This window comes from Notolepis coatsorum (assembly GCF_963971535.1).
Source record: "Notolepis coatsorum genome assembly, chromosome: 4".
Taxonomy (NCBI): Eukaryota; Metazoa; Chordata; class Actinopteri; order Aulopiformes; family Paralepididae; genus Notolepis; species Notolepis coatsorum.
The window spans coordinates 28086622-28112059 of record NC_140168.1 but is presented as its reverse complement, the minus strand read 5'-3'; the positions used below and the strand labels follow the sequence as shown (position 1 = coordinate 28112059).

The 25438-nt window shown below is 42.8% G+C and overlaps 1 protein-coding gene across 2 annotated transcripts in view; it reads right to left on the bottom strand.

The window, feature by feature from the left end:
* Nucleotides 1–25438, bottom strand: part of LOC311226997 (CMP-N-acetylneuraminate-beta-galactosamide-alpha-2,3-sialyltransferase 1-like) — a 120813-nt gene that overhangs the window by 22602 nt on the left and 72773 nt on the right. For both annotated transcript variants that reach the window (XM_084312490.1, XM_084312489.1), the window contains exons 2-3: nt 15636–16322; nt 7354–7547 (exon numbers count right to left, since the gene is read on the bottom strand). In XM_084312490.1, the coding sequence (XP_084168616.1) occupies nt 7354–7547; nt 15636–15929 (488 nt within the window). In that variant the 5' untranslated portion in view covers nt 15930–16322. The remainder of the gene's footprint in view (nt 1–7353; nt 7548–15635; nt 16323–25438) is intronic.

Sequence of the window (25438 nt, the reverse complement as noted above, 5' to 3'; positions counted from 1 at the left end):
AGAAGATATTTGCAGACCCATGCAAGACGCGTACATTCCAGAGACAGAAATGAACACGCAGGATACAAAGATCTCCTCATCAGCAGTGTGCACGCGCTACGTGGAGCGTTTCCTCTTGGGAACTGTAATATTGTGGATAAAAGCACAGGCTCAGGGGGCACGCAGCAAATATATACCCTGCACTTTCACAATATTGTCAGTGTGTGTGTGTGTGTGTGTGTGTGTGTGTGTGTGTGTGTGTGTGTGTGTGTGTGTGTGTGTGTGTGTGTGTGTGTGTGGACACTTTGAGGAGGATGATGTATGTTATGGCACTATCATCCCTATTATGGTGCATGCTTCTGCCTGGTGGTAAATTGAGCCCATATGTGTCTTACAGGTCTCTTAATATATCACTGCATTTTACATGTCCCAAGCCTGGTTGTAATTGTGTGTGGCCATAGATAAATAATGTGCTGCGTGGCCGAGTGTATGTGTGTGTGTGTGTGTGTGTGTGTGCACGTGCGTGTGTGTGTGTGTGTGTGTGTGTGTGTGTGTGTGTGTGTGTGTGTGTGTGTGTGTGTGTGTGTGTGTGTGTGTGTGTGTGTGTGTGTGTGTGTGTGTGTGTGTGTGTGTGGGTGGGTGATAGTTCTGGGGGTAAAAGATAAATCCACATATCTTTGCAAAAATACAAATCCAGTCTATTTAAGCTCACTAATGACCAACTGACTGAATAAATTGTTATAAATATATAATCTTATTAGGCAAATGAGGCAGTGTGGCCAGATTAATGCAACAGTGGAGAGAGAGAGATAGAGGCACAAAAAGCGTGTGGCTTTGTAATTAACCGTGTGAAAGCGCTGCTCTCAATTATGAGATATATCATTTAAGGCTGTGGTACTCTCCGTCTCTTGCTGTATTCTGCAGATAAAGTTAGCATGGCCACATGTTTTGTATTCAAATAAGATGCATGCATAATAAATTATTGCATCAGGTGATAGTGTAATAGTATGTAATAGTATTTAATAGTGTAATAGTGTAATAGTCTTTAATAGTGTAATTGTGTTATAGTGTATAATAGTGTAATAGTGTGTAATAGTATTTAATAGTGTAATAATGTGTAATAGTCTTTAATAGTGTAATCGTGTAATAGTGTAATGGTGTTATAGTGTTTAATAGTGTAATAGTGTATAATAGTATTTAATAGTGTAATAATGTGTAATAGTGTAATCGTGTAATAGTGTAATGGTGTTATAGTTTTTAATAGTGTAATAGTATTTAATAATGTAATAATGTGTAATAGTCTTTAATAGTGTAATCGTGTAATAGTGTAATTGTGTTAGTGTTTAATAGTGTAATAGTGTGTAATAATATTTAATAGTTTAATAATGTGTAATAGTGTAATAGTATTTAATAGTGTAATCGTGTAATAGTGTAATGCTGTTATAGTGTTTAATAGTGTAATAGTGTAATGCTATTATAGTGTTTAATAGTGTGTAATAGTGTAATAATGTGTAATAGTGTAATAGTCTTTAATAGTGTAATCGTGTAATAGTGTAGTAGTGTAATAGTGAAATAGTGTAATGGTGTTATAGTGTAATAGTCTTTAATAGTGTAATCGTGTAATATTGTAATATTGTAATAGTGTAATAGTGTAATAGTGTAATGGTGTTATAGTGTAATAGTCTTTAATAGTGTAATCGTGTAATAGTGTAATAGTGTAATAGTGTAATCATGTAATAGTGTTATAGTTTAATCATGTAATAGTGTTATAGTTTAATCATGTAATAGTGTTATAGTGTAATAGAGCCTCAATTGAGGTGTTGAAACTTGTGAAAGCGCTGCTCTCGAGATATATATTCCTCTGTTGCCGTACTCTGCAGATTAAGTAAGCATGGCCACAAGATGCATATCAATGAATCATTGCATCGGGTGAGGCTGCCAGGTTGGCTCCAGTGCTAAACCCAGTGGAACAGCAGAAAATGAAGAAATTATCACATGTTATTCTTCTATTTGAGATACATTGTGCGTTCTTTGAGGTGAATTTACAATGTTGTTTGTTTCCAGATATTATTTGTCTTGTGGGTTGCTGTAGTAACGACACCATCCATCTCCTTAAATAGTCCACTTTGGCGAGATGTAATGTGTGTTCTGGTCTGAGATGTCTTAATGTAAAGTTCCCCATTTCTTCTCTTTGGGAAACACTTACTTTTAATTGGCTGCATTTATATAGCGCTTTTATCGAAAGCGCTTTACATCTTGTGCCTCACATTCACCCATTCACTCACACATTCACGGCAGAGGAAACCATGCAAGATGCTCATTGGGATCAGTTAGGGGCAGTGTTAATTTTGTCAGCTATTTTTTTTATTTTGGTTTTAGTCTTAGTCATGTGTCAAATGCTCTTTTTAGTTTTCATCATATTTAGTCATCTTTATCTATTTTTCGTTTAGTCAAGTTTTAGTCAACTACAGGTCTGAGCATTTTAGTCTTAGTCTTTTTCATTTAGTCTCGATTTAAAATCACGCTAACGTTAGTACTAACTGGTTAGGCTTATGTAAGCTATTTAATGTGTTCTATGTTATTATTGATGCTGATGTTATTAGGTGGATCTGCGTGCCCTCTTGGGGGTTTGTTTTGGGGACAAGTGGGGCGTGCTCCTGTGACAGGTCCATTGTTGTGTTGTGGAGTGGAAAGAGGAAGAAGGTGAATAAAACCGTTATGTTGATGCGCAGATATCAATTTTCCCGTGATTTTATTTTACTATAGTTTGAAAGTATAGGCGGACTATTCCTCGGTTACATTGGTGGCAGTGGTGGGATTGTTTCCTGCATTAGTGTCCAGCATGAGAAGAAAAGGGAATTAGAGATGACTTGACAGCTAGCTAGTTGCTAATGCTAACAGTAACATAGTTAGTTTCAAAGTATAGTTAGACAGCATTCGCCGCTGGACAGTAAGAAGTGGAAACGGTTCTTGACTTGAGTTTGGTGATCAACATAACGGTTTTATTCACCTTCTTCCAACACAACAACGGACCTGTCACAGGTTTCACACATTTCTCCCCGGGCTGAGCGGGCTTCCCTTCTTCTCCTCATCTTTCACTTTCAACAATACATTCTGTAGCTCCTTCGAGCTCTATATATCTAAAGTATGCCGAGAGGTCTGGTCTTCGTTTTCTTCCAAGCCCACTGCATACAAGACCACCGAGACCCCGCGCCATTGTTCCATTAATCCGCTGTCGTGTGCAGTTACTGCTATCTAGAATGCTGGCTAAGAACAAATAACCCGGGTGAGGAAATTAATCAAAGCGCTTGCGCTGCACACATAGGAAACGGAAATTCTGCCCTAATAATAACATGAATTATTCTAAAAGTTATAATTATTTTGTCTCGTCTTAAAATTAAGAGAGATTTCGGCAAGATTTTATTTTGTAAAAAAAAATGTGTGTCGTCGTTTGTAGCCAACTTATTTTATTATTTAGTTACATTAGTGTCACATGATCTACATTAACGCAACATCTTGTCTCGCTGTCGTCAGGGGAAAAAGCTACGTTGACGACCATATTTAGTCATCATTTTCGTAAAAACACTGGTTGTTAGGGGTTAAATGTCTTGCTCAAGGACACTTCGACACACTGCCGGAGGAGCCGGAACCGAACTGGGAACCTTCCGATTACCAGACGACCACACTACCTCCTGAATCATTGTCGCCCCCACTATGAGTACTATAGTCCAGAATCAGAGGCAGGCAGCACTCTAAGGGGAGACACTTGAGACAGTTTCCCTTTGGTTGCAACACATCATTGTTGTGAACTATATATATGATGTGATTGTTGTGAGAAACTTTGAAGCACACAGCACAGTGTCAGTGCCTTCAGAAATATATCAGACTAACGGCAAAGCCAGGGCGCTTATTAGGTGAATTACGTTAGGCAGTGTGAAAATCCCTGTTTATAAATCCAATTTCACACCAGGGGTTTAAGTCAGGGATGTGGCGTCCCTCGCTATACTGCACCTGTTGGGCTCCTGCATGAGCAGCTGTCATAACCACGTTACTTCCTCCGGCTTATCCAATCATGCGGGATATGAACTTGACTGATGTTTAATTCAAAATAGTAAATATGAATTGATGAGACAATCTCGCACCCAAGGCGGTTTAATCATTTTCTAATAATAAAAAAGAAAAAAAAAACACTTGCGCCACCACAGCGTCGTCTCGGAGAGAAAGTGATTAAATTGGATGTTCCCGTGTTCAAAAGAGGAGTGAACGATGGTAATCCTCTGCAAATATTAATTTTCACTCGATTAGAATGAAAGGAGAGAGGAGGGTTTTATCATAATTAAGCTGCGGGCGGGGGGAGTCGCTCTGGAGCCCCGAGTGGCCATCTGTCTTGTCCGAGTCAAATGTTGTCTTGTCCGAGTCAAATGTTCTGTATGCAGCACTTCATTTTACCACTGTTTGTTCTGATGATGCAGCCAAGATTACGTTCATCTTTATTTTAGCGTCGCGGTCCTGGCACTCGAGTCATGCTTCAGCCGGTGTACGACAAACATTTTTCCATAGCCTTGTGTGTTGCAGAGAGAGTATTCTGTTAATAGCAGAGCAGTAACTCTCTCTCTCTCTCTGTGGTGTTCACATCTTCCCTGTAATTGGATCGGTTGGCCACGCTGTTGTCACAGTGGGAGGCCCGGGCAAAGAACACAGTAAGTGCAGTAAGGTTTCTTCAAAGCCACGCAGGAATAGGCCTACTGTTTGACATTTTAGTCTTGGGGACATTTAAAGGCCCAATCAGGGCCGCTAGACAACAGGTAAATATGAGTCTTTCCACGAGTACAAACACAGTGGGTTAAGAGCGTTCCAGACAGCGTGAATGAATGAAAACTTTATTTAACAGATTGCAGAATGGGTACAATACAGTACGGCTCAATACACACAATTGTTAAGGGGATGCAGACCAGAGAAAGACGCTTGTCTTGTTTACATCAGGGTCCCCCATTTTCAATTCATAGTGACATTTATGACATACACAACATACATGACATTTATGGCATAGGGACATACATGACATACAGGTATTTAGTACTGTTACATTTGTGACATATACGATATGCAAATATACAGTACTGTTACCCATAGATCCTGACAGAGAGTATATACATATGATGGGGAGGGGACTGTACATTAGGAGGGGGTGGGTTCCATCTACAGTGTATTCCACATTGATATAATCGAATAATATCAAGGGTTTCCGCTGCTTTAAGCTGCTATCTTGTTACTGCCTTGATAAGATCATCATGACATTCACATAATCACAGGCTGTCAAATTTGTCGCCGGTCTTAATAGAACACTCACTTTATGGGGGTGAAATAACATTAGCAGCCTCGTCTATGTGAGTTGCCTGGGAGTCATCTGAGCCGTCATTCTGAGCCGTCATCCTGATGATCCGATCACCTTTCAGTGTCGGTATGCTCTTTTATTTCAAATGCGTGGATACATTTTTTTCACACTTCTCACAATCTTCCTGGACACTTTACAATTCTTTTAAATGTATTACTTTTTTTTGAACAAATGTTTTTTATTTCCCCCTTTTTTTTTACATAAAACCAGACACACAATACATAAACAATGGAAATCCACAATAAATCACAGGATTACAATTGACACAATAATAACAATAATGACAGTCCAGTACTTAAATCAAAATAAATGTAGATTCAAAGATTTACCCATAATAATTTTAAACGTATTACTGTAAATTTTTACTGTATATTTCTGTATATCTCCCAAGAAAATTTTCCAATCCCACCTCAAGATCCCATCTCTTCTCCACTGTCTTCCCCCATCCATCCATCTCATCCATCCATCCATCCATTATAGCTCTACAAACAAGGTGACGGACTCCTATCTTTTAAAGCGTGGCATTGAATAGATGGGGCCCGAAAACAGCGCAGCACTCAAAGTGTTCATTGATTTGCCTGGTTAAATAAAGGTAAAAAATAAATAATAAAAAAAAACTTGTACTTAGAACAGTGTTTTAGAACAGTGGGGAGATTGCTAGGCCTTGGCGGAGGTCTGCGCTCTACTGAGTACATCATTCTAGTTCCCTGTGCATCTGTACCAACACCAATAAAAGCCATAGAAAAATCTCCATTAAATTACAATTCTCAAATACTTTCTCCTTCAACTTAAGGTTCATCACCTGTTTTGTTAGTATCAAGCACTTTGAGAATATCATCACCGGTGAAATCTCTCTCCCTCTCCCTCTCTCTCCCTCTCTCTCCCTCTCCCTCTCCTCTCTCTCCTCTCTCTCTCTCTCTCTCTCTCTCTCTCTCTCTCTCTCTCTCTCTCTCTCTCTCTCTCTCTCTCTCTCTCTCTCTCTCTCTCTCTCTCTCTCTCTCTCTCGCTCTCTCTCTCTCTCTCTCTCCTTCTCTCTCTCTCCTTCTCTCTCTCTCCTTTCTCTCTCTCTCCTTCTCTCTCTCTCTCTCCTTCTCTCTCTCTCCCCCTCCTCCCCCCCCTCTCTCTCTCTCTCACTCTCTCTCTCTCTCTCTCTCTCTCTCTCTCTCTCTCTCTCTCTCTCTCTCTCTCTCTCTCTCTCTCTCTCTCTCTCTCTCTCTCTCTCTCTCTCTCTCTCTCTCTCTCTCTCTCTCCTTCTCTTTCCCTCTCTGTTGTTTCATTATAGCCCAATAATGGCTTTTTGCTGAATATAGCTTGCAGCACTAGGCTGTTGTAAAAAAAGAATGCCTGCAAGATCAACAGAATGTCAAGCAGTCAGAACTTTGTGAGCCAAGCTGTGCACAAGTCACGGGAAAATGTCATTCAAAAAGAGATGGAAAAGGAGTGAGAACGGGTTCGGTACATAGTCCCTCCGCTCTGCATTAAATGGAAAATAAAACTTCTGGTATCCCTTTCCCACTTTATCCAATCAGGAGAAGAGCCCTAGATATTTACCAAATACCAAGCCAAATTTGCTGGCAGATTATTTAATTTTAACGCTTTTATCCAAAGTTCTGTACGAGAAGTCAGCAGGAAGGGTGCAACTCTTACAGCTGAGTAACAATGTTCATCAAACAGTGTTGAAACTTGGGTGCTGCAGTGTCAAGTGCATAGTAGTAAAGACATATTAGTATAGTAGGACGAGTGCATGATAGAAGAGAAGACAGTAAGAAGGTTAGTGTTTTTCTTATTTTTTTAATTTCAGATATTGATTGAAGAAGTGTGTTTTTAGTTGACGCCGAAAGATGGGTCGGGTTGCGGCTGTCCTGACTGTGGTGGGAAGTTCATTCCACATGTAGACCAAAAAAAACCAAAACACTTACAGCACCTTTAATATTCGCGTCCCCCCCCTAGCTCCGGAATGTAGCCAGGCGCCTAGTCACCTTATGACGACGTCACTGGAGTCGATGAGGCTGCCGTAGCGCGAGCCCTTCAGGTTGCCAGAGTTCCCCACCACGGCACACGTCCTGCAGCGCTCCGGGCCGGCGTCCACGTAGAGCACCTCGCCGGGGACGACCTGGAACAGCTCCTCCACCACCTCAGTGAAGTTGGCCGGCTGCCTCTCTGACTGCAGCCACTGATGACACAGCAGAGAGGGAGAGAGAGGGAGAGAGAGGGAGAGAGAGGGAGAGGGAGAGAGAGGGAGAGAGAGAGAGAGTAGAGGGAGAGAGAGGGAGAGATAGAGAGGGAGAGAGTAGAGAGGGAGAGGGAGATAGAGAGGGAGAGGGAGAGAGAGGCAGATAGAGTGAGTGTGAGAGAGAGAAAAAGAGAGAGACAGGCAGAGAGAGAGACAGGCAGAGAGAGTGAGTGAGAGAGAGACAGATAGAGAGAGGGAGACAGGCAGAGAGAGAGAGAGACAGGCAGAGAGTGTGAGTGAGAGAGAGAGACAGATAGAGAGAGAGAGACAGGCAGAGAGAGAGAGAGAGAGAGAGAGAGAGAGAGAGAGAGAGAGAGAGAGAGGGAGGGATAGAGAGAAAGGGATAGAGAGAGTGAGAGTGAGAGTGAGAGAGTGAGAGTGAGAGTGAGAGTGAGAGTGAGAGTGAGAGTGAGAGAGAGAGAGAGAGAGAGAGAGAGAGAGTGAGAGTGAGAGTGAGAGTGAGAGTGAGAGAGAGAGAGAGAGAGAGAGAGAGAGAGAGAGAGAGAGAGAGAGAGAGAGAGAGAGAGAGAGAGAGAGAGAGAGAGAGAGAGAGAGAGAGAGTCAGCGTGGAGAAGGCTGGCCCCTGGGGGACCCCGCTAAGCACAAGCGATTGAACAGGGCCAGTGGAACTGACATTTGAGCTGGAGACGCCTCGACTGTTTTCCCCTCCGAGGCGGCTTAACTGTGTCTTTCCCAACTGCTCACAGCAACGCTTTGTATTAGGAAGAAAACAGCCGATAGAAGCAGGCAGCTCTATTTACTCACTTGCTTGCTTATTTACTTAGTCCCAGTTCTGTGTAAAAACGTGGAATAAGTGTCTAATCTCTCACGGTAGCCTTGGAGATTTTAGTGTTTTTAGCAAGTACCTAGAAAGTACCTTTTTGATGCCTGGTTCAAAAAGAAAGAAAATCCTTAGAATCGTTCCTTTACAAAAAAGCATTGTGATATTCGATACCATGATGGTAGCGACCAAGAGATATTGTGATATTACCATCTGTATCATGGGTTAACCCTCGAGTCAACCTTAAAACACTATCTGTCTCCCTAGTGACCGAAACTGCGATCTCAGTAAAACATATCTTTTTCATGTATTGTTCCAATTTTCTTTCATGAATATCATTATTAACTTCAGTCCTCACCATACATATCGAATATTTATTCATTTTCATTTAACTATTTCTTAAATTATGGTTAGGGTTGGGGTTAGGGTTGGGGTTAGGGTTAGGGTTAGGGGGTTATGATTAGGGGGTTAGGGTTACCCTAGGGTTACCCTAACCCTAACCCTAACCCCAGGGGCATCGTTTTGGTATGGCAAGGTATGGCATCGCCATACCTTGGCAAATGAAAATTGTAAAATAAAATAATTCATTTTTTATTTTTATTTTTTAAATTACAATTTTTTATGTTGATTTAGAATTCAAATGTCAACATTATGAACGAAGCTTCGAACTATTCGGTACAGCCAGGGCTGTACGTAAACTTTTTTTGCACATATATAGCACTGGTGCTACAGAGGTTGATAGTTTTGTAGCACTGGCCAAAATCTTGTAGCACAAGTATAAAACGTGTTATATTTGTAACAGTCACAAATGTGCCTATTGTATTTGTGTTATTTAGTTGCAGTGCCATGTTTGGCTGTCATTTAGTATATCGCCATGTGTTATTATTACTATGATACTCTCATATGCTATTTTCAATTAATATCATAAACAACATAAGGAATATTAGCATAATTTTGAGTGGACTGAAGGAATGAGTCAGCGTTAATAGTTTTAAATGCAAATAATTTATTGAAACATAGAAGTGGGGTCGGTTGGGACACACACACACACACACACACACACAATGGGGGACCCTGATGTAAACAAGACAAACGTCTTTCTCAGGTCTGCATCCCCTTAACAATTGTGTGTATTGAGCCGTACTGTACTGTACCCATTCTGCAATCTGTTAAATAAAGTTTTCATTCATTCATTCACACACACTGTTTCAACTCACCACCCCCGCATCATATTGTAGTCTAGTCTGTCTTCAAACTTCCACTCCTCTCGAAACTTGTTTATATTTGAATATCAACATTATTTGTCCATCCTCAGTTTACTATAATATACTCCTGTCCTGACTAGTGACTTCATCATCTTTCCAAACGCACGCATGCACGCACACACACACACAGGGAAGGGGAGAGAGTGCCCCCCCATTTCCCTTTCCCCAGCCCACACTGTGTCTGCTGGCTCTGCCTCTGATCAGGATTAGCTTGTTAGCTTGCTAACGTTGTAGTGATTGTAATGGTACATAAACGTTAATTTCGGGCGATGTGCGCATAAAGGAATGGCGACGGTGCAAAGCATGTAGATGCATTTGACCCGTTGCGAGAAAAAAAAAACACCACAGACTTATTTCGGGACGTGTAGGCACCAACCGACCAACGTGCTGCTCTGCTTGCAGAAGGCGCACGGATAGGGCGGATATGACTCGTCGAGTTGTCACAAGAGTTTTTTCAAAATAAGATTATCATATGCACCTGAACGTTGCTAGCTTTCGGAGCCTAGCTGGAGCTGCGCGTGGGCAGAAATGAGACCAGCTACAGGATTTTCAAAATAAGAGTATCTATATGAACCGAATCCCTATCGCACCAGTGCTACTGAAGTAAATCCATCCATCGCACAGACCGCTGTTGCTGTAGCACGTGCGATATATATGTCGCACTGTACAGGCCTGGGTACAGCCCTAGCATGTTTTGATATAGTCAATTATCTCACTTTTACTATAGGTGACTTTTACTGTGACTAACTGAAATATGCCAAAAAAGGAGGAAAATGGACATACAGAAGTTTTTTAATCAAAGGGCAGCAGAGACAAGTGATACAGGGACACAGGTAAGGTCTTACAATGGCTTAGTGATTATAACAGTGCAGTTCAGCATTCAGTAACCCATACATTTTGTGAATGTGTTTTTGTTACTGCATTCTGTTGAACACACACCTCAGAACCGTACCTAATGAAAATTGGCTCAATTGCAAGAAAAATAATAGACAATTATGATATTACATTCTGCATAATTTGTATGCAAAATATTGTGGTTCCCTGCTTTAGTCTGTTGACACATTTCTATACTAAAAATGCTTGTGTTGTGTAGTCCTGTGTCATACCTAAATGTCATATAAGTGAATTGTATAGAAACAACTCACCAAAAGTGACTATTGCACAACTGATTTGACAAAAAAATAAAACGATACCCCCCCCACCCCGCCACCCCCCCCCCCCTCGCCATACCTTGGCTTTTACTGAAATGACGCCACTGCCTAACCCTAACCCTAACCCCAACCCTAACCCTAACCCTAACCTCCAGTTCTGTGACTAGGGTGAAAGGTGTGACACTTGTTGTTCACACGCTTAATAGTGATTGTAATTTCTTTTTTTTAAAACATGGATCATTGTAATGTGAGTCCAAGATGTCATACTGAGCTACTTTTTTGGCATATATATCAAATCTAGCCAACGCTATCCACAAACACACGTTAAAAAAAATAGCTTTTTGACCAGAACTGCGACATGGGTGACTCAATGGTTAAATTGGATTATACTATGGTGATACGTGACTTTGCCGTGTGGCAGTGCCATGGTAAATTATTCATACAATGGTCCAGAACCGCGGTAAAACTGAAATAACCATAAAAATAACATGATGCATTTTTGTAAGCGTTAGAATAATATAATAAAATGTTTTATAGAAAACTATCCCAGCCCTCTCTCACCAGCCCATCATAATTTGATAAGCTATTGTGAATGTTGACTTTTAACTGAAATCACAGTTGGTTTTCATATAGTGTACAATTTGTCAAATGAAATCCTGTCTCTCTATAGTATTGTCGTGACTCAAATGCACACTTGGCCATTTTGGTCATCCGTGCAAGTAAAAATGTGGGGTGCGGCTAATGAAAGATTCAAGGCAGATGCCTAAAAACACACACACAGACACACACACACACACACACACACACACACACACACACACACACACACACACACACACACACACACACACACACACACACACACACACACACACACACACACACACACACACACACACAGACACACACACACACACACACACACACACACACAGACACACACACACACACACACACACACACACACGCACATTTGCTATTCACAAGGAGCCACCCTGTGACCTCCAAACGCTAAACGAGAAGCTCTCCATTTTCACCAAGTTATTATTAGCATTATAACATTAGCATTATAGTGACGGAATGTCAACACGTGACTTTATCATCTTCCTGGAAACTCTCTCGCCAAGCAAAGTCTCTTTAGAAGCGAGAGCGCGGTCAGGCACACACACGCCCCCCGAGGTCACACCGTCGCCTTGAGGCGTCGACGCCCAAACCATCTGCCCGGGCTGCTGTAGAGCCGAGGCGTTGTGCTAATCAAGCCTCCTGCGAGAGGCTCCTTCCCAAACGAGAAGTGACAGGAGGCAACCTTGCAGTAATTCTTTCTCTATTCTTACCTCTAATTGGACATGGTGTGATACGTGATAACGACAGAGGTGACGGACCCCTCCAGGACTAGAAAAACACAAAGTATTGCGAGATGACGTCACACGAATGACGTCCCAAGAATCAACTGTAATTTATGAGCAAATTATCCCATAGGCGTAGTTTATATATATATTAAGGATGTCCGATATTATCGGCCTACCGATATTATCGGCCGATATCGGCATTAAAATGTGATATCGGAAAATATCGGTATCGGAAATTAAGAGTTGGACAATATCGGTATATCGGTATCGGTAAAAAAGCCAATATCGAGCATCCCTAATATATATATAAACTACGCCTATGGGATTATTTGCTCATAAATTACAGTTGATTGTATACCAAAGCCATGGAAACATGAATTGTCCCTACCAAAGAAACAGCAGACTGAAAACTGGAGTTTTAGTATTATAATTGCAACAACAACTGCTGCAAAAGTGTAGGTTGACAGCTGCATCAATAACCTATCAGCAAGCTATCCTATTATCTGCAATATCCAATCAACAACCTGGACTTTCCTCCCTCCCTCCCTCCCTCTGTCCTAGTGAGAGCCTCAGGAGGACCTCTGTCTTTCTTTCACTTCCGTGAGCGCTTCATCGGCGACAGAGGGGATTCTGATGAGCAGATGTTTGAAGTTTTTTATCCACTTTTTCTCCTCCTGTTTTTCTGTGTTTTTCTCCCATCCCAATTTAGTCGTCATGCCAATTCCCCCCTCCCCTTCCTGGTCATTGCTCGCATGTGCCCCCCCACTGGTCGGTCTAGGGAGGGTTGATAGATACTATCACATGTCCCCTCCGATACATGCGGAGACAGCCAGCCACCTCTTTTCACCTGCCAGCGCGGACTCTCATTGGTGAGGTGTAACGTGTGGGACGCTCACACTACCTCACCATCTCCCTTCCTCGCTGTGCAGGCGCCCTGACCGACCTGTAGGAGTCGCTGTTTACAACGACCAGATTACCACCCACCGGCTTCCCTCCCGCTGACTCTGCCAATTGAGCCAGTATGACGGCCGGCCAAGCCGGAGGCAACGCTATGACAACCGGGTTCGATACCAGTGTCTCTCGCGTTGGTGACGAGCGCTTGGTCCGCTGCGCCTCCCAGCCGCCTGAAGTTTGAAGTTCTTGAACAATAGGAAATAAAATATGTTGACCGATTTATTTATTTATTTATTTATTTATTTATAGCTCAAATTAGTGCAAAAGGGAATTCTATAAGGTTAAACTAAGGAACACACCAACATTTTGGGAAATTAGCTTACTGTCTTCTCCAGAGAGAGACAAGAAGATAGATACCAGTTTCCTCTGGCTGCATGTTAGCCTAGCTTAGCACAATAAATGGAAGCGGACATGACCGGTTAGACTAGACACCTCTCTCTCTTCTATGAAAGAGAGACATCGAGAGGTTTTGTTTCAGATTTTTATCATCAATTACTAACGTCCTCGTATGAAACCCTCCACCTAGACTCAGTCTGGAGGAGGGATATACCAGACCTGGAAAAAGATTTTGATTGGCAAGAAGCCTGGGCAAATGTTCGACTCACATCAAGGAACCCGGACCATCAACAAATCAATCTTAACTATATACACAGGACATACTTGACTCCTATAAGACTGAACAGAATGGGTCTTAAACAAGACTCCAAATGCTCCTTATGTACAAATGGGGACGAGGGGACATTTATGCACATGTACTGGGACTGCCCACCAGTTAAGATATTATGGAAAGAAGTGACCCAGCAATTATCAAATCTCTTAACTCTGAATATACCTGTACACCCCCTCTGTATTACTGCTGAATGATGTTTTTGAGTGTGCAGTACACCCACAGCTAAAGAGATTGGTTTTATCGGGTATCAGTGGCTAAAAAGCTGATAGCATCACAATGGTTTCAACCGGAAAGAATGTGCCGGAAGGTCTGGATTATTACATATCTCGATGTGATTTATCAAGAAATATCTACAGCAAGAATTTTGGGTCTCAATGAATCCAAAATGACAATGTGGTTAGAAGTGGTGGAGAGAATAAAACCTAGCATATAATGGTAGTGTCTGGTTAGGAGTGAGGGATAATGGATGGATTATCCAATGGGGGGTCCGGGGGGGCGGGGGTACGAGCTAGAGCATATGTGTGTAGGGTATTAGATAGCAGGTATTAGGGGTATATCCTGTATAAGACATTTAACTAATTGGTGATTTCATTGGATGTGCACTGTTAATTAATGCTTGTATATCTTATCGTGTGTTGTCATGTTTGTTTATATGTTTGTTTAAAAAATAATAAAAAAATAAAATACAAAAGGTTAAACTAAGGAACACACCAACATTTTGGGAAATTAGCTTACCGTCTTCTCCAGAGAGAGACAAGAAGATAGATACCAGTTTCCTCTGGCTGCATGTTAGCCTAGCTTAGCACAATAAATGGAAGCGGACATGACCGGTTAGACTATAGACACCTCTCCGGAAGGCTAACATGTCATGTCCGCTTCCATTCATTGTGCTAAGCTAGGCTAACATGCAGCCAGATAGCTTTCTACTGAACGGACAGAGAGGAAACTGGTATCTATCTTCATGTCTCTCTCTGGAGAAGACGATAAGCTAATTTCCTAAAATGTTGGCGTGTTCTTTTAAGTGTCCCTACCAAAGATCAAACCAATGCCCCTGAATGATCCTACCTGACATCCGAAAGAGGACAACAGGCCTTTAATGCCTCAATCCGACACACTGCATTGGGCTTTGAGCAGTCATTATACAAAGTCGTTTCTCCAGACACAATTATGCCATGTTGGACGATTCAACTAGCTTCCTCATTATTTGAATAGCTTACCCCCAGCCTGGGTTGAGAATATAGATAAGGGAGACACTAAATTCATTTACATTTACATTTACATTTGCATTTGCATCAACATTTGCATTTATTCATTTAGCTGATGCTTTGATCCAAACCGACTTTTTGGACGTTTGCAGGAAGGGTACAACTCTGGCAGCCAAGGGTAAGTAACATTGTTTGTCAAACAGTGTCAAACTTGAGTGCTAAAGTTTTGAGTGCATAGTATAGACAGAGTAATATAGGCAAGGAAGATTACTTAGTAGCAAAGTGCATGATAGTATTTCATAATGTTGATTGAAGAAGTGTGTTTTTAGTCGACGACGAAACATAGGGTGGGTTCCGGCTGTCCTGACTGTGGTGGGAAGTTCGTTCCACCATTGTGGAGATACGTTGTGGAGTTACATAATTTCTCTCAATATACACTGATCATTCTGGAATAATACTGCAATAACAGAGGGTGACTTTCGGGGAGAATGAAGGGGAACAGCAAACTAATCAAAGTGGATTTCAGTGATTACTGAGAGGGGGAAAATATTTGTCTGACCTCCACTCCCCTTGCAAAGATTGGACCAAATCACACGTACGAGGAGAGAGAGCATCGCAACCCCCCTGTCCCCCCCTGTCCCTGTCATCCTCACCTGCCACCACTTAAAGGTATCATCAGACAGCGCACTGCTCTCCCTGGTCATCAAGGGGTTCACGGACCGGTTGAAGCGCTCGGCGAACCAGGCGTCGTCCTCCGGCTCCGTCATGCAGTGGCGGCGACAGGCGCACGGACCCCTGGGGAACAGGGCGTCCGACAGGCGGAAGGCGTGCCTGAAGAAGTGCAGCGACGGATCCCGGTAAGTGTAGCTGAACAGGAACGTGGCGAGCGTGACGATGCAGAACAACAGCGCCAAGGCCCTGACTCTCCCCCGCTTAGGCAGAGACATGGCGGCGCCCGAAAAAGGTCCAAAGTTTCAGTCGGTTCGGAGGGTTGGGAGCGTAAAGGTTAGAAACGGCCCCGCTGGCGATTCAGTATAATTGAAGAGGCGCGCGGGAAACACGCTTTCCCTCTGGACCGCATGGCGCGCGTGGGTGAAATATGTCATAAGCACACAGAAAAAAGCGAGTGTGTTCTCTGTTAAGCAAAAGAAAAGAGAAACAAAAGGTTCTTCATAACCATCCATGAAAGAGGGTTCCTCACGGTCTAAACCAAAGGCAGACAATTCCACTGTGTCGGACGACCCGACGCCTCCTGGTGAGCTGGATTCTGTTGCTGTCCTGGTGTTGACTCTGTGGGGTCAGCGGCCGCGGTGTCCTCCAGTCTCTGTATAATCATCCACCTAGAAGACAACAGGGCATTTTTGTAAGAACACACTGATGATAATAAGAGGTTATATGAAACTGTTCTGATAGCTCCTCGACTCCTATATACGGGAAGAATACTGAGAAAAACACATTCATGTAATTCTACTCCAATATGTGGTACACTACAGAAGTATGTACAGTATTATATTGTGATTGTCAGTGGATTGCAGTCAAATTGTAGACAATTATTATATTTGGGGTGTTAAACAGTATCTCAAAATCTTTTTTTTATGGAATTACAAATTACTACGAGTCGCATGCTGCCTAAGGTTACAGCCTATGGGAGAGTGTTAGGGTTACAGCCTATGGGAGAAGGTTATGGTTATGGCCTATGGGAGAAGGTTATGGTTATGGCCTATGGTAGAGTGTTAGGGTTATAGACTATGGGAGAAGGTTAGGGTTATAGACTATGGTAGAAGGTTATGGTTATGGCCTATGGTAGAGTGTTAGGGTTATAGACTATGGTAGAAGGTTAGGGTTATGGCCTATGGTAGAAGGTTAGGGTTATAGACTATGGGAGAAGGTTAGGGTTATGGCCTATGGTAGAAGGTTAGGGTTATGGCCTATGGTAGAAGGTTAGGGTTATAGACTATGGTAGAAGGTTAGGGTTATAGACTATGGGAGAAGGTTATGGTTATGGCCTATGGTAGAAGGTTAGGGTTATAGACTATGGTAGAAGGTTAGGGTTATAGACTATGGGAGAAGGTTATGGTTATGGCCTATGGTAGAAGGTTAGGGTTATGGCCTATGGTAGAAGGTTAGGGTTATAGACTATGGTAGAAGGTTAGGGTTATAGACTATGGGAGAAGGTTATGGTTATGGCCTATGGTAGAAGGTTAGGGTTATAGCCTATGGGAGAAGGTTATGGTTATAGACTATGGGAGAAGGTTATGGTTATGGCCTATGGTAGAAGGTTAGGGTTACAGCCTATGGGAGAAGGTTAGGGTTATAGCCTATGGTAGAAGGTTATGGTTACAGCCTATGGGAGAAGGTTAGGGTTATAGACTATGGTAGAAGGTTATGGTTACAGCCTATGGTAGAAGGTTATGGTTACAGCCTATGGGAGAAGGTTAGGGTTATAGACTATGGTAGAAGGTTATGGTTACAGCCTATGGGAGAAGGTTAGGGTTATAGACTATGGTAGAAGGTTAGGGTTATAGACTATGGGAGAAGGTTAGGGTTATGGCCTATGGTAGAGTGTTAGGGTTATAGACTATGGTAGAAGGTTATGGTTATGGCCTATGGTAGAAGGTTATAGACTATGGTAGAAGGTTATGGTTATGGCCTATGGTAGAAGGTTATGGTTATGGCCTATGGTAGAAGGTTATGGTTATGGCCTATGGTAGAAGGTTAGGGTTACAGCCTATGGGAGAAGGTTATGGTTATGGCCTATGGTAGAAGGTTAGGGTTATAGACTATGGGAGAAGGTTAGGGTTATAGCCTATGGGAGAAGGTTATGGTTATGGCCTATGGTAGAAGGTTAGGGTTACAGCCTATGGGAGAAGGTTATGGTTATGGCCTATGGTAGAAGGTTAGGGTTATAGACTATGGTAGAAGGTTAGGGTTGTGGCCTATGGGAGAAGGTTAGGGTTATAGCCTATGGGAGAAGGTTAGGGTTGTGGCCTATGGGAGAAGGTTAGGGTTATAGCCTATGGGAGAAGGTTATGGTTATGGCCTATGGGAGAAGGTTATGGTTATGGCCTATGGGAGAAGGTTAGGGTTGTGGCCTATGGGAGAAGGTTAGGGTTATAGCCTATGGGAGAAGGTTATGGTTATGGCCTATGGGAGAAGGTTATGGTTATGGCCTATGGTAGAAGGTTAGGGTTATAGACTATGGGAGAAGGTTAGGGTTATAGCCTATGGGAGAAGGTTATGGTTATGGCCTATGGGAGAAGGTTAGGGTTATAGACTATGGTAGAAGGTTAGGGTTGTGGCCTATGGGAGAAGGTTAGGGTTATAGCCTATGGGAGAAGGTTAGGGTTGTGGCCTATGGGAGAAGGTTAGGGTTATAGCCTATGGGAGAAGGTTAGGGTTGTGGCCTATGGGAGAAGGTTAGGGTTATAGCCTATGGGAGAAGGTTATGGTTATGGCCTATGGTAGAAGGTTAGGGTTATAGCCTATGGGAGAAGGTTAGGGTTACAGCCTACTTGCTTGAACACCTGCACATAACCCATATCTCTATGATAGCAATAGCATGTACTATAATGCTGTATATACCATATATATATATTTATTCCCACCGCATATATACCTATCCTCACCTGTCTGTACTTACCTGCACATAGTCCTTTAATATATTTATATCTGTACATTATCCTACTCTTACTAGTTACGCTGCTGGCCAGTAGTAGTCATACTGTCTCTATTTATATAATACAACTCTGTACATACATCTGATTAGCACTACACTCAGTAGGACTAATGTTGTAGATTTCATATGAAGAAATAGTTCCATGGGAAGAAAAGTAGGCTCGGACAACAGGTCAGAGTAAATGTCTCCTTGGTTGGTTGTTGGTTTAATTCAGCAAAACAGCAAACAGCATGTTCATAATACAGCAGACGATATGTCCCTCCATGACAACAGTCTCGGCCAAACTGTCTGCCTAGCAATGGTCAAACCGGGTTCTTATATCTAAAGTGTTGACCCCTATTCTCCCCTCCCAATGTTAGTCGTTATGCCAATTCCCAATCCCCTTCCTGGTCGTTGCGCACTCTACCCCCTACTGTCACATGCTTCCTCTGACACATGTGTACCCAGCCCACCACTTCTTTTCACCTGGCAGCGGGGACTCTCACTGAGAGAGTGTAACGTGTGGAAGGTCACACTACCTCTCGCAGATCCTTCCCTCGCTGTGCAGGCGCCCCGGCCGAACCTTAGGAGTCGCTGTCCACAACGACCCAGACCCACCCACCGGCTTCCTTCCCGCTGATTCTGCCAATCGAGCCAGTATGACGGCCGGCCAAGCCGGAAGCAACGCTGATGACGAGCGCCTTGTCCGCTGCGCCACCCAGCCGCCTGATAAACAGGTTTTAACAACAATGGTCTTGTGATCAGAGGTGAGTCAGGGCCCCACCCTAGCTGGTTATTTGGGTTTCTGTGTGTGTGTGTGTGTATTATTTATCTAGCTAGTTTTAATTTAATCTTAAATCAATGGTCCTATGAATAAAATGTGTTACCTCACTAATTTGTATATTTTGTACCCAGTACCTGTACATTGTATATTGCCATTGCACGTCACTGTTACATTTGCACTCTGGTTGCATGCCAAACAGATTTTTGTTGGATAATGACAATACATTTGAATCTAATCTATTCTAATCGAATCTATGTGAGAGTGCTAGGGTTACAGACTATGGGAGAGGGTTAGGATTTTTGCTCAGGCCATCAGGGTTTGGTCTCTATGAAAGCCTCTTATAAAATGTGTAATCCTGTCCCTCAGGTATGATACTTTGGTTAAACTACATGTCTGAATGTTTTAATGCACTCCTTCAGCCAGGAAATAGGTGCCAGAAATGTGAAGTGCAAAATAATTTCTATTCCATTTATCTATTTCAATTGCTCAGTCTGAAAAGGGCACTCAGGGACCTAAAATGATAACCCGCCACCACCCCCCCAACCCCACCCCACCCCATCCCCCCAATTTACAGGAATGATTTCTTGGCAAACAATGCTGAAATTACTGGAAAGCTTCTGTCAGTAGCCCTCATGCAGTATAATGATTTATTGCCTTGCTCAAGGGCGTTTTTGACGAGGACTCTGGCTCAAGGATGGAAAGATCTCTCCGCCCGGCCGTCCACCACATTAGGTCTTGATCATATTAACAGAAACATAACCAGATGTTTTTTTCATTATTCACTTTTTTTGTTTTTTTTTTTTATCTTTCATTAAGAGCTGTGGCCAGCAGTAGCAACCCCCCCCCCTATACCCACTGAAATCCAACCCACACATCAGACAAAAAAGAAAACAGCGTTTGACAGCATTGCAGATTCTACCTTTAATAGAAAATCACACAGACTTGGGAGATGTGGGTGGAATGCCTAGACACAGATACGATGTTGTATTTGATAAAAGATTAGCTTGCATTTCATTGCTGTGTATCTTTACAGATGATCATAACCATGTACCAATGTAACATGTTGCAGGACTGGAAATACGACATGCAAAAACCCCTCCTAGTCCACCTGTCCACGGGTGCACCTGTTAGGGAGTAACCCCTGCACCACACCCTGTGTCAAACAAATACCAGCATGAAGTGCATGGAAGATATCCTCCATCTTTCATCACTGTGTCACTCACATTGTCATGGTCTGGGGCCAACGCTTCAGACGGAAGAACCAACAAGAACAAGATCAAACAGAACAATAGTTTCTGTCTTCACCTCGTCTCTATTCATGTCCATCTGTTGTTTGCTGACTCTCCTCTTTCTTTCTTTCTTTCTTTCTTTCTTTCTTTCTTTCTTTCTTTCTTTCTTTCTTTCTTTCTTTCTTTCTTTCTTTCTTTCTTTCTTTCTTTCTTTCTTTCTTTCTTTCTTTCTTTCTTTCTGCCCGGCAGAAATAGAGCGAGCTCTAGCAATCGCTTTTCAAGTCCGTCCACGTGTGACAAAGCTTTCCCACCGACTCCCGGAGGAACCAGCAGCTTTAAGCTGAATAAATAAATAAATAAAATAAAATATTAATATTTCCCAGCCTCTGATCGGCCGTTTGTATGACATTGTATACTGTTTGTGTGCCATGGCTCAGTGAGACCTTCTGATGGCAGGTGGTCATAAGAAGTTTTGAAAATGATCTTGTCGTTATTGTAATTATCATTGTTGAAGTACTGTCCTGTGATATCTTGTGTATTGTTGTTGTTACTGTATTGTGTTGTGTTCAGTTTAACACTATGGCGTCCGTTCACGAGTATATACGTGTTTCGAAAAAGAGCGTTGTGGACCAGAGCCACATATATACTCGTGGCAAGTTGTTATTGTTTTATTCCATATTTATAACGCTTATTAGGTACCCGATCCACTAGCAGGATCTTTCCACATATTTGATTTTCGAAACATGCAGTACCGGCCAGATCCGCTTAGGGGCGCCATCGCTCCACTGCAGTATCATTGATGGGATTTAAAAAAAATGCTTTTACAGTTCTGTGGGCGGATCATAGATCCTTGATTCCAAAAGAAGACCCTCCATCTTGGATCAGCTTGCCGAAAGTTTTTTTCAGCGTGGAATAATGGGATTTATGATTAGCCAATGTGCATATCGATCTACCAGAATCCGATGACTGGTGAGGAAATGCTGCCGGCGATCACATGGCCTGACGGTAGGATAATATGACCCCAAATTACAGCTGGATTGGACATTGTTTTATAACGTAACGTGATCGATCAGTGAAAATGCTATATTGAACGCACACTGTATTGCTAATCAATAATAGTAATCGGCGTTCCCCGCCGCACCCATTTCATCCATAGATGCTCTGTAATAGTCCGGATGCTACGCAGTTTGTTTTATTTCATTCGTATATATACAGCAGAAATGGCGTTTGATATAACGGCGCCAACATTTAGCCTTTTTTGCAGCCTCCTGCAGAAAAGCCTAGACGAAAAGCGCGATATACCTTATATTCACGACGCTATAAAATGACAACCAACCGATGGATTTTTATTTTCTTTAAGCCATTATGAAGGCACGGTTTATGCACTCAAGTGACAATGAGAATGGACAGATAGCAATACTATAAATGATATATAAAGCTCTTAGAAAGTACATCGGTTTGTTTACAATCCTCTGTCCTCTGAGGCCTAAATCGCCGCGGGGCGTCGGTCGCCATTGTGTTGGGGCACCGGTTGAGAGAGTCAACAGCTTTAAGTACCTCGGAGCCTACATATCCGAGGACTTGACATGGACCACACACATTGACAGTGTTGTGAAGAAGGCACGACAACGCCTCTACTTCCTCAGGCGCCTAAGGAAGTTCCAAGTCAGTCAGAAGATCCTTAAGAACTTCTACTCATGTACAATAGAGAGCATCTTGACCGGCAACATCACCTCCTGGTTTGGGAATAGCACTGCACAAGACCGAAGCAGACTACAAAGAGTGACACGTTCAGCCGAACGCACAATTGGAGGGGGGCTCCCCACCCTCCAGAACATTTACAACAAGCGTTGCAAGGGCAAGGCTAAGAGAATCATTAAAGACTCCAGTCACCCGAACAACTGCCTCTTTGAACTGCTGCGGTCAGGCAAGCGATACCGGAGTCTCAAGGCGAGCACAGAAAGACTCAGAAGAAGCTTCTATCCCCAGGCCATCAGGCTGCTAAACGAACAATGAACACTACACAACAACAACCACCAAACGCACATAGCACACACATCCACACGCACACACTCACTTTAAACAAACACACTGTAGCACCCACTCCACACACTTTATAGCACACACCCACTTTAAACAAACACACTGTAGCACCCACTCCCCACACTTTATATTTATTGATGAAGGATTGCACTACAACTCGTACACCTTACTGTAAATTGTACCTAAATTGTACCTCATCCCATTTCTGCTTTGCACTATATAGTACTGTACATTAGTACACTGCATAGTATTGTATATTATATGGTAACTCAGAACATTGTACATATGTCTATACCGAACACTGTGACCTCATTTTCTTCTTCTAAATTACATGCTATACTATGTTATTTGATACTATCTTGTCTAGCACAGTCTCTGGAGCGTAACAGTAAGAAGCATTTTGTATGAAAGTATTCTGTACTTCTGTATGACAACTATTAAAGAAACTTGAAACTTGTTAAAATGGAAAATTTTAATTTGAAAAAAAAACAGTTTTAATGTAATTGTAGATTATATGATCAGTTCCATTTTCTTTGTTATTTAAAACAACATCTCAACTGATCGTATGGAACTTCATTACATAATGACTACCGTCTGATGGTTCATTTCATAACACATGTGTACTGTGGATAGAAGCGTCTTCAATCATGACAAACAGGAATCAGGTGCTCTTTAGGATAGATTAGATCAGAGCCATCTATTACCCGTTTGGCCAGGTTGGATAGTATGGGCGCCACGTTGTTGTGGCATACAGTGAGTTATAAGCCGCTGACACTCTAGAACTCTTTTTGAAACCTCTCACCGTCCGAGCTCTGGTAATAAATAGCTCTGGGCTCTGGGTTTAGATCAATAGCAATTTGAAGTTTAAGCTTGTCTCCTCTGTAGAATAGCACGGGAAAACTTAAAGGGATATTTCACTTTAGTAGAACTCTATCTAACCTCTACCTACAGTCATCTAGTGACCACTGCTGTCCCTGTCGTCTGCTGTCAACACCACCATTCCTCCCAGGTGTCAGGATCCTCCTCACTTCCAGTCATGGGGACCTTTTTTAAATATTGTAATTCTGAAGTGTAAACAAAGTAGAAAGTACCTTTGACTAAATGTTCCACAGAATAATATTGCCGGATTGTTTGTTTACAATTCACAAGTATTCTATTTAGACTTGGTCCTCAAAATGAATGGGGAGCCTGAAATTCCGAGGGAAATTCGGCACTACAGATCGCTCACATTGAACAACGATAAACATTTAGGTAGTCAATAGGACTAAAATAGGAATAAGAATATAATAATATAAAAAATATACAGAAATATACAGTCAAATGTACAGTAATAAGTGTGAAAATGTAAAGTGAAACGTGTCCAGGAGGATTGTGAGAAGTGTAAATAAAATCCAGGAAGATTTCACCAGACTGTACTGTCACCCTGTGCTCAGTGATGCAGTGAGGCACAGTGATGCATTATAGAGTCTAATGGCTGTCGGAATGAAGGACTTCCTGTGCCGTTCAGTGTTACATCTAGGGAGTCTTAGTCTAACACTGAATGTGCTCCTTCTTCCAGCCAAGTCCGTGTGTAGTGGGTGGGAGGGGTTGTCCATGATGGCATGGAGCTTAGCAAAACTCCTCCTCTCCGCCACCACCGCTAGAGAGTCTAGCTCCACCCCTACCATGTTACTGGCCTTCCTGACCAGCTTTTCCAGCCTGTTTGTGTCCCCCGCTCTCAGTCCGCTGCCCCAGCATGTCACAGAAGGCGCCCGCCACCACCGACTCGTAGAACATCCTCAACATCCTTATACAGATGTTGAAGGATCTCAGCCTTCTGAAGAAGTAGAGTCGGCTCTGGCCCTTCTTGTAGAGTGCCTCTGCGTGTTTTGACCCGTTCAGTTTGTTGTCGATGTGGACTCCGAGGTATTTGTAGTCCTCAACCATGTCCACATCGACCCCCTTGATGGAAACGGGGGTCACAGGTGTACTCCTCCTCCTCCCCAGATCCACAGCCAGTTCCCTGGTCTTCGTCACATTTAGCTGGAGGTGGTTCTTATCGCACCATGTGACGAAGTCCGCTACCAGTTCCCAGTATTCCTCCTCATCACCGTCCTTTATACATCCCACTATCGCAGAGTCATCAGAAAACTTCTGAAGGTGGCAGGACTCTGACCGATAGTGGAAGTCATTGGTGTAGACGGGGCCCTGGTGTTGCTGACCAGTCTGTCTGACACACAGCCTTGTAGGCGCACATACTGTGGTCTGCCCGTTAGATAGTCAACAACCCAGGACATCAGGGGGGCCTCTACCTGCATCACCTCCAACTTCTCACCCAGCAGCCCAGGCCATATGGTATACAAAGCACTGGAGAAGTCAAAGAACATGACACTCACAGTGCTTGCTGGCTTGTCCAGGTGAGTGTAGGCTCGGTTCAGCAGGTAGATGACAACGTCCTCTACCCCCAGCCAGGGCTGGTAGTCGAACTGGAGTGGGTGTAGGTGGGGTTTGATTGCCGGGCGGAGTTCCTGCAGGACCAACCTCTCCATGGTTTTCATAATGTGAGAGGTTAGAGCCACCGGCCTGTAGTCCTTGAACGTGCTGGGGCGCGAGCACTTAGGGTACATACATACATACATACATACATACATACATACATACATACATACATACATACATACATACATACATACATACATACATACATACATACATACATACATACATACATACATACATACATACATACATACATACATACATACT